Here is a 13737-nt window from a genome sequence, read left to right as displayed (position 1 = left end):
TTATTTTACTTCTTTACCTGTGGTTACCTAGACTATTTCTTATTTTTAAAAATAAACAATGCCGAGAAACAAGTGTTGGCGAGGATGTGGAGAGAAAGGAACCCCTGTGCACTGTTGGTGGGAATGCAAACTGCTGCAGCCACTACGGAAAACAGTATGGAGGTTACTCAAAAAATTAAAAATACAATCACCATATAATCCAGTAATTCCACTACTGGGTATTTACCCAAAGAATATGAAAACACTAACTTGAAAAGATATATGCACCCTTATGCTTATTGCAACAGCATTTATAATAGCCAAATTTTGGAAGCAGCCCAAATGACCATCGGTTGATGAAAGGATGAAGAAGTGGTATGTCTATACACAATGGAATATTACTCAGCCATAAAAGAGAATAAAATCTTGCCATTTGTAACAACATGGATGGAGCTAGAAGCTATAATGCCAAGTGAAATAAGTCAGAGAAAGACAAATACCATATGATTTCTCCCATAGGTGGAGTTAAGAAACAAACGAACAAAGAAAAACAAAGACAAATCAAGAAATAGTCTTAACTACAGAGAACAAACTGTTGGTCACCAGAGGGGAGGTGGGTGGGGGGATGGGTGAAATAGGTGATGGGGAGTAAGAGTATACTTACCATGATGAGCACTGAGTAATGTCTAGAATTGTTGAATCACTATATTGTACACCTGAAACTAATATAACACTGTTAACTATACTGGAATTAAAATTAAAAATGCTGCGAAGAATTCCTTGCACGTGCACGATTGTATTGTGTGTAAGTATATCTATACGACAAATTCCCAGAAGTGATATTGTTGCAGTTTTTTTTGAAGGCTTTAGAACCGATAGACTTTTGTCCAGGATTTATGTCTTAGAATTTGTCTTGTGATATTTAATCTTGTTTAGTTTTGAGCAACCAATATTTTGCTCAGAACTTGTTAAAATAATTGATATTCATGTGAAAAATATGTTTATGATTTTTAAATCTGGAACTCTTTAGCCTAAATCCCCACTTTCCAATTGAATGATTGCTTTTATAACTTTTTTTTTAAACTTAAAAGTTTTTGATAATGAGTGCTCTCTTAGGCACGCAGCTCTCATATTCTAGCAGAACAGACTATCTCCCTCCTATTCTGCCAAGAATCTGTGCTTTATAAATACCAATCCAGAACATTTAGCAACTGTAGGAGGGATAGCCAATATCGAAAAGAATAATTGTATTTACCATTTCTGCTGTTATTCTTTTCATCTCTTTTGGCTATTAAAAATGTATATATGCATATACATATATGTATATTTGTACACATAATTTTTAAGTATTTTTAGGTTGCAAGAATATTTCACAAAATTTTCTGAATTTGCTTTTAGGTTAAATTCTCCCCCCCATTTTGTTAGTAAGGATATGAATTATAAATGAAATTTTCATTACATTTCTTTGTCCTTGACGTTTGTCTCTTGAGTAATACATGTCTTGCTGATCCATGCCAGTAGTTCATGAACTGTAAAGAATAAAATCCATAGGATTCTGTCATCAGCTACATTCTGTGAATATTTTCAACCAGATTTTAGTACTCATTTTTCAGACTTGCATCATTTTGGGAGAATCTTAATTCATAGAGGAAAAATTAAATATGTTGCAAAGCCAATTATAAATTCCTTGTTTATGTTGCAAAACTGATTATAAATTCCTTGTTTGTGTTGAACTTTTGCTAGGGAAAGATTCTGGGGGGTGGATTTTATTTATCTTTTTAAAGGAATAAATATTATGCAAATTACCTTGGTAACAGCTGGACCACAGTCATGCAATATGTTTAGTATCACTTTCTGAGTTGATGTTGGTCTGGAGTTGACAACATGGATTTTCAGTGAGATTTAAGACTTACCATTTTCAAAAATAAGGGGTGAAGTTTGCTTTTTTAAAAAATTTGCAATCACTAGGCTTAGAAGGCAAAACAGATTTCACTATTCTGAGAATGCTGAATTATTTTCTATGTGAAGACTGTGTTAAGTGGCATCCTTTTTGTTTGGGTCTCAGAGTTTATGTGAAAGAAAATAAATCTAGTTTTTTTTTTTTAAAGACACTAAAATGCAATGACTGTTCTGTATGTGGGTATGAATATGTGCGTGTGTGTGTATATTTCCATGCACACACATATACACGTTATGTATGCATTCCTCTAGTGTGTGTATGTACATACAGATAAATTGTATATATTTTTGTAAGTTTGAAATCTGTCGTGCAAATGCTTTGGTAGGCATTTGGAGGAGTACTGGTTTTCAGTTATTAGTGGGTGGTAGTGCTCTGGTGAGCCAGTCTTATCCTTAGCTAGTTCACCCCAAGACAGAGCTGGGTAGAAGTCAGAAAACATGTGTAGGGAGGAAGGGGAGAGATGGTGATCCATTTTAACATAGTTTCATATGCACTGGTTTTGTTGAAAGTAAATTCAAGCATATCCTGTTTTGTCTGCTTATAGAGACCTTAGGGGTCCTATACTACTCTGGGAGAATATTAGCTACAGCTGGAAGTGGGGTGTGGCTGTGGCTGTGTAAGGACCTATAACTCATTGCGTCTTTAGTTTATTAGCTGTGTCTTGATTTCTTAGAATTTGAAGCTAACAGGATGGCCATGCTCTTTCTGTATTATTTGAACATTACTGCAACCTCGTATTCACTGTTCCTAGATAAAAACTTTCATACAGCATTTTGCCTACCCGTTAGATGGCATCACTGGATATTTTAGGGATAGGACAAAGCTGGCTCTGATGGCAATTGACTTCCCAGGGGGTCCCCTATTCAGGAAAGTCGCCTGCATGGTGAACGCACATTCCAGGAAGCATGCTGTCCCTGCCGTGGATTTGCATGTACTGCAGTGTCTTACAGTGAAAGGGAAGTCCTCCAGGAAACACGAAACAGCTTCAAATAAATTACAGTTAATATCCTTACTGATTCAAGGGGATATTGTATTGACCAAATTAGGGTACATCACTACATAAAAACACCAATCAGATAACAAAATAATGTTCCTCAAGATAAAAGATCTACTTCCCTTCCCTTCCCCATCACTAATAAACAGTCATTCCATGTTAATTTCACATGTAATCAGAAAAAAGGCCCACATTGAGAATTAAAACGAAACAACACTTTAAAAGTGCAAGATCATGTACTAATGTATCTCTAGAATGCGGGACTCTGAGTTTTAAAATTTCCTGTTTTTCTGCATTTTCCAAATTTTCCATAAGGGGAAAAAGATGTAATAATTTAAGGAATTAGTTTCATACCATTATTTTGACATCAATCACTGAAAGGAAAGCAGCTGATACACTGTGCTAGGAAGAAAAATTAATGAGAATTATCCTTATCCTCTCATAAATTGAGTCTTCCTTGAGGTAAGCAAACTATTATAAATTGTCAAGACATGAGTGTGTGAAAGCAGCACACCAGTACAAGCATGACACTTGGAAAAGTGTGGCGAATATTCACATTTAATATTATGCATGGACACTGATGATGATGGTAAGTGGTTAGAAGTGTACTTTATATTCTAAAAACATGGTAAGACCTTATATGCCAACGGGTAGAATATATTCTCTCTCCCCGCTCCCTGATTGCTAGAGCATGGGTATGAGACCTAATCACGGCCTGTCAGATGCCTCTGCATGGAACTGTGAGTTCTGCGGGATTAACACAAAGCTGTGTCAGGTCCATTAGTGATTTTTCGAGGTGGCTACTGCAGAATCTGGGGTCTGAAGGGGCAGCAGCATCCTGAATTACTGACCCAACATGTTTCTCCAGAACTCCAGAGGTTCCATAGATAATCTGATATCCATCAGGATTGTTAACAATAGGCTTGTTTACGTTATAGTCACCAATGCAGATATGGTGAGACTTTTGCCTCTAGGGTCCACCTCATGCCCGTGGACCGCGTTGTAGCTCCCTTTCGAAGACCTTGCATTCTGCTGGCATCAATGATTCTTTTCCATACCTTATTCAGTGACTTCATTACTGATTAATTTTCCTTGTTTTGGATCTATTGGGCAGTTACATGTGTCTGATGTGTGACAGATACATTGAATGTCCACTGTATGCCAGCTACTGTTCTAGAAGCTGGAGATCCAGACACGACAGAGACTGCATTTACTTCCTTTACAAAGCTGACCTCCTCAGATAGAGGAAGGAAGGTAGAAAATAGTAAGAGAATTTTGGGTATAGATAAGCAATAGGAAGATGACAAAACATGAGCGAGGGTAGTGGGGAGGGTGTGCAGCATTAGTCAGGATAACCAGGGAGAGCTTTTGAGGAAGTGATATTTAATAGTAAATGAGTAGATGGGAAGGTCTCCAGAAGGAGTGTTCCAAGGTGGAGGAGTCATAAATGGAAAGGTCCTGAGACAGAAATGAACGTGGTGCGTGTGATTAGAATCTAGTGAATGAGGGATGAGTGGAACCAGAAGAGACTGGCGGGCGCCAGTCCTGTGGGCATTACAGATCACAGTAAGGATTTCAAGAAGAAAGCCTTTGTAGGATTTTAAGCAGGCAAGTGGTGTAGTATGAATTGATCCATGCTTATGAAAGAGCACTCTGGCCATTCTTTGGGGAAGCTTTGGGGAAGAAGCATGGAGGAAGAGGAATTGGTTAGGAGTCTGTTGGAACAGGCAGATGAAAGGTATTGCTTACTTGGCTAGGGTTGTAGCCATGGAGAACTGGTTTCTCCCGGCTGTTGTCAAGCACAGACGTTCTATAAGAGGTGATGCCGGCGTGCAAGCATGTCCAGTTTCAGGATGAGATTTACAGTCTGGTGTAGGATATGGAGCACGTATGTGTATGATACTCTGTGTTCAACGTCAAGGAGAGCATCAAATACCAAAGCAAAGTGGTGGTGGCGTTCGCCTGTGTATTGGAAATACAGCATTGCGTTGCTAAAGACAGTTATTAGCTAAAGCTTTTATCCAGGAATATTCAAAAGAAAACATAATGAGGATTCTGTTCTGCTTTGAAATCTATATGTTGTTGTTGTTTAAGATTTTTTAATGCAATCTTGGGGCGCCTGGGTGGCACAGCGGTTAAGCGTCTGCCTTCGGCTCAGGGCGTGATCCCGGCGTTCTGGGATCGAGCCCCACATCAGGCTCCTCCACTGGGAGCCTGCTTCTTCCTCTCCCACTCCCCCTGCTTGTGTTCCCTCTCTCGCTGGCTGTCTCTATCTCTTTCGAATAAAAAAAAAAAAAATCTTTAAAGATTTTTTAATGCAATCTAAATACCCAGTGTGGGGCTCAAACTCACAACCCAGAGATCAAGAGTTGCATGTTCCACACCCTGAGCCAGCCAGGCGTCCCGAGGGTCTGTATGGTGCTAAGTCCTTCCTTAGAGGATAAACATGCTCTCAGGAGTGAAGGAAACATTAGAGTACATCACACGATGAATGAAATCGTGCAACTTTAAATGTATGAAGCATTTACTACGACCACGAGGGAGTGGAAGCACATTAATTTTAACTTCTCAGTGTTCTAGGAAATGGATCTTACAAATAATCTAGGTTACTCTTGTAGAAAAAACTTTAATTTCAGAGAGTCATTTATATCTCCATTGCCATGACCCCTTGACTGCTAGACCCAGGAATAAGCTTTTTATAAACTGTGGTCTATTATCTAACGTAGCCTTTTTTAAGACAGTTTAGAAGGATTTCTTAGCCAGTTGTTTATGTGTACCTTCATAGAGAAATCATAACATAGCTACAGAAATTGGACTGAATTCTGAGATACACCATTTAGTGGCAATGGAAGGAGTGTATGTATTTGAACACTTACATTCCCCTTCAACCTCTAACACAAGCCTCTGAGATCCTTTGAGAAAACAAGAAGAGCGAGGCCAAAGAAGAGATCGGCTGGAACACGGCACAGGTGTGGAACTGAGTTAACCTTGACTTGTTTCAGATCTGCGGGATGTCTGGGTTGTGTTTTTTTTGGTAAAAACACAAATTTGCCAGCCAGACTGGAAATGTTTTCTGGTTTTTCTTCATCAAAAACCTTGGGCTCTCTCCCTACCAGTCTTCTCTGTCAAAGACTTTCTCTCTTTCACTTTGGTTCTGATGTTCCGTGTGTAAGCAGAATTCAACTAGTTAGGGAAAAGGCACTCTAGAAAAAAGACTCTAGTTGTGAGACCAGATGGTAAGCATTATTGAGCTGATGAGGTCGTGTAGATTTGAGGGAAGGTGTGGTAATACGATCTGGTTCTGCAGCTGTGACCCGTTGTTCCAAAACAGCCTCCTTCCTCCCTGCTTTTTCCGTCCGCATTCCAGCACCTCTCCTTCCGTCTCTGTGGGCAAGGGGTCCTCACAGATTGATTTGACAGACGTGTAAGAAAGGAATGAAGCTTGCTCTGAGAAGAGCAACTTCAGCTATTTTATTCTAACCCACAGATACTCTTTGACTATCCCTCTCCCCGTGTTACTTGTACCATAGGCAAAAAGTGCAGAATGTATCCGCTCTCGTTCAGCATGCTAGGAGACCGTTTCCCAGGACTCAGACTGCCATTGCGCCTGTCACGTCCTGAAGACGTCTGCATCTGAAGTCCGGCAGGTGCCTCAGACCACAGATCGGTGACCTTGAGGTCATCCTGTCTGTTCTCCTCATCTCCCCTCAGAAAACCCCCATCAACCGTCTTTCCTGTGTTTCCTCCTTCGTGAAAGGTAGCAGTGTTTTTCCTTCACCCCAATGGAAAATCTAGGAGTCACACCCAGGCTCTACTTATCTTACCCATTTCATGCAGTCTATCTCCTAAATACTTTACTGACCCTTTCATACTCACCCCCATTGCCACTGCCCTGATTTAGGCTTTCATTATTTCTCCTCTGGAATTTGGAAACATCCAATGTTTTTGTCTTTATTTTTACCCAGATTATTTTCTTCTTCCGCTCGATGGTAGTGTTCCATATTCCGTGAGACTCTGACTAGTGAGGCCAATGACATTAAAATCTCATGGAGGAAGTATAGGCGAAGATCATTCTTTCTTCTAAGCCCTGCGGGCTCTTATAATATGTGGCTAGGCCTGAGAACTAGTGTGCCACACTGGAGAAATTTCAGATATCTTCGCCAGATACACAAGGCCTTCGTGACCTTGGACATCTTATCTTCTGCCACTTCTGCTCCTGGCTTTGTAATAAATAACCATGAAGGACTTATGCTTCCTCTTACTTTCCTACTGTTGCATACGATTCCTTGGTTCATGCCTTGGTCTGTGGGAATATGTCTATGGAAAATGTTCTGGAAATATGCAAGCTACATAAAGCAGTGTCCCCAGTGAGTACTTCATCATTTTATGTGCCATCTTGGTATAGGCGTAGAGTTGACCCGTGAGAACCTTCAGAATGACTTAGGGCTTCCATGCTTCTCTGCGTTTCCTCTCTTTGCCTTCTTATCCTCCTTGTACTCAACTGCAAGGTCTTGGACTCTCTTATAATCAGGGTGGTATCATCTTGGAGATTTTGAAATGTCAGGTCTTCTCCAGTCCAAAACATGCTTCCACATGGTGCCCTTGGAGGAAATCTGCTCTGGTGCTGTGCTGCACCAGCCTTCACTCATGCTGCCTGCAGTGCGTGTAGGTCGTCTGGTCAAGGGGATGCACAGAGAGCTTTGACATGTTGTTTCTTAATGTGATCCTCACCTCATCCTATGGAGTAGGCAGGGAGCTGTCATTTTTCCACTTTACTGATGCAGGAATGGAAGTCCTTTTTACTCGTATTAGCCTGCTGTAGGTGTGCACTTGACTCTCTACAGATTAGGTGTTGATAGGGTCCGTAATGCACATTTCAAGTCCTATCACCCAGTTGAATTGTGGTTGGCTACTTATTACCAAAGGGGCCTAGATGTAATTTGTTTTTGTTTTTAGAAGCTTGGGGGTAAATCCATAATTTGAGCAAACTTGATTTCACTCACTATTTTTTTTTTAAAGATGTTATTTTTAAGTAATCTCTACACCCAACGTGGGGCTCGAACTCACAACCCCGAGATCAAGAGTCACACACTCTCCTGACTGAGCCAGACGGGAGCCCCACTCACTGTTGTTTGGAAGCCTCAGCACCTTGGGATTTTCCAGGCCCCATGTTCCCCCTCTGTAGTCCATATTCACTTTTGGTCAGTTTGTCCTTGGCACCTCTGTGGTGGGGAAGGGAAGGGAGAAGAAGGCAAAACTGTATGGTTGGTTTTAGATGTTGATTTTTGAGGCCTGTACTGTGAGTCGCTCGAATTACTCATGGAGTGTTGAAGAACCAGAGTATTGGGACTGTGTGGTTGGGCCTGATCACTGTACTGAAAACAGTTCCTTTCAGTGAAGAAGGGAGAGGACTCTTGAGTTCCTCAATGAAGTGTCCACATGTATTAGCTCCTGGGTCAGGCTGGTGTTTCCCACTTCCCGTCTCTGATCTAACACGTTTCCTTGCTTTTTTTTTTTTTTTTTTTTAAATCTAAAATAAGACCCATGGGTTAGTTTCCAAGACTCTGGCTTTTATTGAAAAGACCTTGCTCTTTTTGAATTTAAAAATTGGAAGAAGTTATAAACAACAAATAACTGCATCTGAATTCTGTCTCTTAAAGTCTGTGAGAATAGGACAGTCCCTTCTGCTGCCTGGGAGGAGAAAAAGATCATTTTATTTAAAATAAATCTGTTGAGATGCATGTTGCTGGTATCTAATCAAGTCCTGAATTTGAATTCAATTAGAGCTTTGATAAAAGAAAGGGAAAGGAAACTTGCAAGAATGCTCTCCCATTCATGGAGGGCCTGCATGTTTTTAGTTTCCAAGTAAATGGAATAATGGGACCATGCATTTTCCATCCAAGCATTTTCCACCCTGAGAATAATTCCCTTCCTGGCTTCTCAATGAATAATGCATTATTTCTGAAACCCAAGAGGCATTCCTTTGATTTCCCTTTATGTTTAGCTTTCTAAGTGATTTTCAAGCAAGGAAATTCAAGGACTTGGAATGAATGCTTTATTAACATTTTTACTTGAAGTTCAGATAGCTTCTTGGCTATTATCTCCTGATATTTGAAATATTTTTTTTTTTCCTAAGGAAAGTCTAAGGTATTGTATTTATTAGAAAATGAAGCACCTTGGACAGTCTTCAAAGTGAACAGCAGTTTAAAACCAATACACATTTGTGTTTTCGAACAAAGAGCTTTATGGGGGTACTTTTCTCCTTTATTTTCATTTCCCTGCTGAATAGGTTCAAAAAAGAAAGCTCGCATTCAAAACCGGGCTGTTTGGAGACTAAATCTCCTGTGTTTACATTTTCAAAATTCACTCCTTGAGGCTGGTCCAAATCCACAACCCTGGTCCAAGCCTGGGTCCACCTAGGCCAGTGATTTCCCTCTGAAGATTCAAATGCACTTCGGGGGTCATCCCTGTTCCCTGTCTGTTTGCTATGGAGCCTGATTACATGTATGGGGTGAGCTGTAATGGGTTGTGATGGTGCCCCCTGGTTCTGTTGACCCTTGTCCTCTTGGCCGAGGATCCCCAGCAGATCCTGGGGTAACACGGTGGTAGATTTTGGTGCTGTTTCACAACTTCCCATTTCCCCTGGGAGCCAAAGGAGTGATTTGAGGATCAAAATCGGCTGAAATTAAGAATACAGTCTGTATTTCCATTCTTTTGATAGTTCTAGTAAAATCGTAACAATTCAGAGTAGTTGGGAAGAAAGACAGTTGATCTAAATTAGTTAACATATAAAGTGTAAAATTTGGTTTAAAATATTTAGTTTTATTAAGTTCAGGAAGCAGGAATATCACCTAGTATTTTCTCAGTTCCTTCATCTGTATGATGGGATAATAGTTTCTCTCTCATATGATGTCATACAGATTAAATGAGTTAGTATTTTTAAAGTGTACAGAACAGCACCTTTTAAGTGATTGTTGAATAAAAAATAAATATCCATCTTATTGTTAGAAATTTCTATTTTCAAATAGGCCCATGATACTGAGCAGATAATAACAGTATTATTGTTGTTACTGCTAAAATATATACTTAACGATTATTTTCTTAACACTCCATGACTCCTTACAACAAGCCTGCTGAGGCAAATATGATCATTTCTATTTTCCACATTAGAAAACTGAAGAAAATAATTGCCTAAAATCACCCAGTTTTTTAAACAGCAAAGCAAGGATTTGAATCTATTCATCCTGAATTCAGAAATTGTGCCTTAAATTGAACATTGAAGGCCATTTGTCACAGGCTTGCCTTTTGCCCCAAAAGAGTGTTATACTGCTAAAATCCCTACCGTTGTAGGTGTTGAGGTGTGTATCCCCAGTGCAGTCTTCCAGGTCTTAGTTGCTTAGCGAATTCAGTGTTTTGCTCAAAGTAATCATCACCATTGTCTCATAAATACTCAATTTTAGTAGGGTCTGAATCAATGAGATTTTATTAAAGTATTTTAGCATTAAAACTTTCTTTCGTTTTTTTTTTTGTTTTGGGGTTTTTTTTTTCCCCCCAGAAAATGAGCATTTCATTTCAGATGATGGTCTGGTGGCTTTGAATCTCGGTATTTTTATGTTGAACCAAAATCATTTCACATTACAGTTACTTTGCTTAGTAATTATATTTTTTGCTCTTCCTTTTTAAAATCTTCTCGGTGCCCGTCCTTTGTAGGTGCCTTTATCATCTGCTGGACTCCCGGACTGGTCTTGTTACTTCTCGATGTGTGCTGTCCACAGTGTGACGTCCTGGCCTACGAGAAATTTTTCCTTCTGCTCGCCGAGTTCAACTCCGCCATGAACCCCATCATCTACTCCTACCGCGACAAGGAGATGAGCGCCACCTTCAGGCAGATCCTTTGCTGCCAGCGCAGCGACGGCGCCAGCGGCCCCACGGAAGGCTCTGACCGCTCGGCTTCCTCCCTCAACCACACCATCTTGGCCGGAGTTCACAGCAATGACCACTCTGTGGTTTAGAAGGGCGACCACGATGAGAAGCCAGCCGTCACGGATTGAGAGAAGCACGGCCTCCCCCTCCCCAGATGCCAGGGCAAGGTGGGGAGGGAGAGAGAGAGGAAAAATAAACTCAAGTACTTAAACACTAACCAATGGCAGTATTCGTTCCTAGACCCAACCAGACTTGAGATGTGTGGAAAATTAGCTTACACGACAACCCTCGTCTGGAACCCCATTCCTTTTGAAAGTAGAAAGTGGAGATCTTGCAATGGAATTCATAAACAGACTCTGGAGCAGCCGTTTAGACTACACTAACTAGACATGCAACGATTTTGTGTGGTTTGGTGCAAGTCAGAATAAATTCTGACCAATTGAATCCACAACTTCATCTACGTACAGGCTTCCCTTCTTTATTTCTAAAGGATACATTTAATAAACATGTGTATGCCTATCAGCATGCTTGTGATGGAGAAGACTATAGGCTGTTTTTAAACTATCCTAACTCCATTTTTTTTCCTTGTGTAGGGAAACTGTAAATTAGAATGATTTGGGGGGAAGCATGCATGTAATGTATGTATGCAGTGTGCCTTAAAAAGATAAAAGGGTATTGATTTTAAATCTTCCAGGACATAGAAGAACCTAGCTGTGAAAGCCAGTATTTGTTTAGGTTATGAAACAATGCTCTGATCTCAGTATCACCTTCTTATCAAAGTGTTATAACACATTTAAACAGGGAATGTAAGTTTCTTACCAAAAGAAAATGTACTCTAAAAAAAAGTCCTAGAAGATGAAGCAACAGTAATATTTTCCCACCTATTTATAATATCCAAGTACATTCTAATTATCAGTACATCAGAGGAATGTTTTAATAGCCTGTGTTTTTCTGTATTATAAAATAATACATAGTCATTGTAGAAAACTTGAAAAATACAGAAATGTATAAAACAGAAAAAAATAATTACTGGTAATATCACAACCCAGAAGTAACCACCATTAACAGCTTTTCCCCCTATGTATGCAAATATGTATATTATATACCTTTTTATGTAATTGGGATCATACGTAAACAATTTTATAACCAGTTTTTTTTTCTTCCACTGCAGAGTTGCCACATTTTCCTATGGCATTAAAAATTCTACAAAAAAATAATTTTAATGGCTATATAATATTCCATTTAATGGATGCAACTCCATTTATTTAACCATTCCCCCCACTGTTGACTACTTAGGTCATTTCTAATTTTCGCTACTATAAATAATGTTGCAAAAGTTTTGTGTACATACAACTTTGTCCATATAATTGATTATTTACTTAGAACATATTCCCATGAAGGATTTTTGTGTGTGTGTGTGTTAAAAATGTGAAATGTCTTTTTATGCTCTTACCTTTTATAAAAAGGGATTTCCTGCTTTGTGCCACACGGTTGGCAATGAGAGGAAAGCCAATTAAATTGCCTTTTTACAAAGGAAATGCAGTGGTCACTTTAGTTGAGAGTGACTTTTTTATATCACAAGATGGACTAGAAACAGTCAATAGTCACAAATAACCAGGACACCCTAATGACTATGTATAGCAATCCCAAATTTTGTTTGAGGAGCCAATGTCCCGCTCTTGGTGGCCACACCTGTCATGTAGATGTGAAGACCATGCGAAGACATCAAACATCCCAAGTGAGTAGAGGATCTTCGTGGTAAATGGCTCGGGACCCACCTGTAGCAAATGGGTTGAGTGCATCAGTATGCGGCTGGGTACTGTGTATTCTTTAGGGATCACCTCCAGTAGACTGCCCCCGTGGTAGGTGATACCTGTTCAGCGAATGGTCCAGATGATCTCGTAATTGCACCAGTTTGTTAGAAAAAGTAACCGGTGAAGTCACAGTCATGAAGCAGGTATGGGAAAGTCGGGAGTATGTTTAAGAGAAAGAGGTCCGGAAGAATCGTTTTGTCTAGGAAGGAAGAAGTCAGTTCGGTCAGCATTCGAGCAGAGGGCAGACTTGTACGGCTCCCATGGTGAAAAGAACATGGGGAACCAGCAGGCAGAAAGGTGTTTGCACATTCGTTACACAAAATACAGAGCATTTTATGTTGGAAGTGAATGAAATGAACTTGGACTTTCATGTGCGTATATTCTGGACTATTTGAAATTAAAAACATACTAATTGGACCTTAATAAATTCATTTTCAGTCAGTGTTTGGCAGTGTGTGGTTGTGGTCAGTGCTGTTTCTCTTGCTCAGGCGTCTTCCAGCTTGTGCCGCATGGTGCCTGCCTTGTGTGAACAACTTAATTTCCCTGCCACCAGGGCTTCTGAGCTCTTGAGGTGAAGCCACCATATGCTTCCTCAGCTCATAATGGCTGCTTTTCAACGTTGGTAATAATAAGTCTTATTCTTAGTGTGAGTTTCTTTTGGAAAAAGTGATTTTTTGAAAACTTTCTGGTGACTTGAAGAAAAACTCTCACTAGGAGTTTATAAAATCACAGTGCTCTTCATGCTTACTGATTTTTTTCTTTTTTTTTTTTTTAAGATTTATTTATTTTAGAGAGGAGGGAAGGACAGAGAGAATCTCAAGCAGTCTCCCCACTGAGCGTGGAGCCCCACATGGGGCTCGATCTCAAGACCCATGAGATCATGACTTGAGTGGAAACCAAGTCAGGTGCTTAATCAACTGAGCCCCCCAGGTGCCCCTTCATGCTTATTGATTTTAACAACGAAAGTCATAGGTATCTTCCAATTATATGCCAATCATATTTGTTTCGGTATATTGCTAAGATGTTGGAAAAGATAACAAAACATTTATTCAAATGAATGTCTCAGT

At 39.8% G+C, this 13737-nt stretch overlaps 1 protein-coding gene across 15 annotated transcripts in view; it reads left to right on the top strand.

The window, feature by feature from the left end:
* The window catches only part of LPAR1 (lysophosphatidic acid receptor 1), a 356091-nt gene extending 342980 nt beyond the window's left edge, over positions 1-13111 (top strand). For 14 of the 15 annotated variants that reach the window (XM_034664255.1, XM_034664252.1, XM_019796721.2 and 11 more), the window contains one exon: positions 10644-10945. In XM_034664255.1, the coding sequence (XP_034520146.1) occupies positions 10644-10945 (302 nt within the window). Of the gene's footprint in view, positions 1-10643 lie in introns of all 15 variants that reach the window. The other variant, XM_019796714.2, reaches the window with a different exon arrangement.
* The last annotated feature ends 626 nt before the right edge of the window (positions 13112-13737 follow it).

Source organism: Ailuropoda melanoleuca, chromosome 7, assembly GCF_002007445.2.
Source record: "Ailuropoda melanoleuca isolate Jingjing chromosome 7, ASM200744v2, whole genome shotgun sequence".
Lineage (NCBI taxonomy): Eukaryota > Metazoa > Chordata > Mammalia > Carnivora > Ursidae > Ailuropoda > Ailuropoda melanoleuca.
The sequence above is the reverse complement of the archived record's forward strand: the minus strand, read 5'-3'. Positions and strand labels throughout refer to the sequence as shown.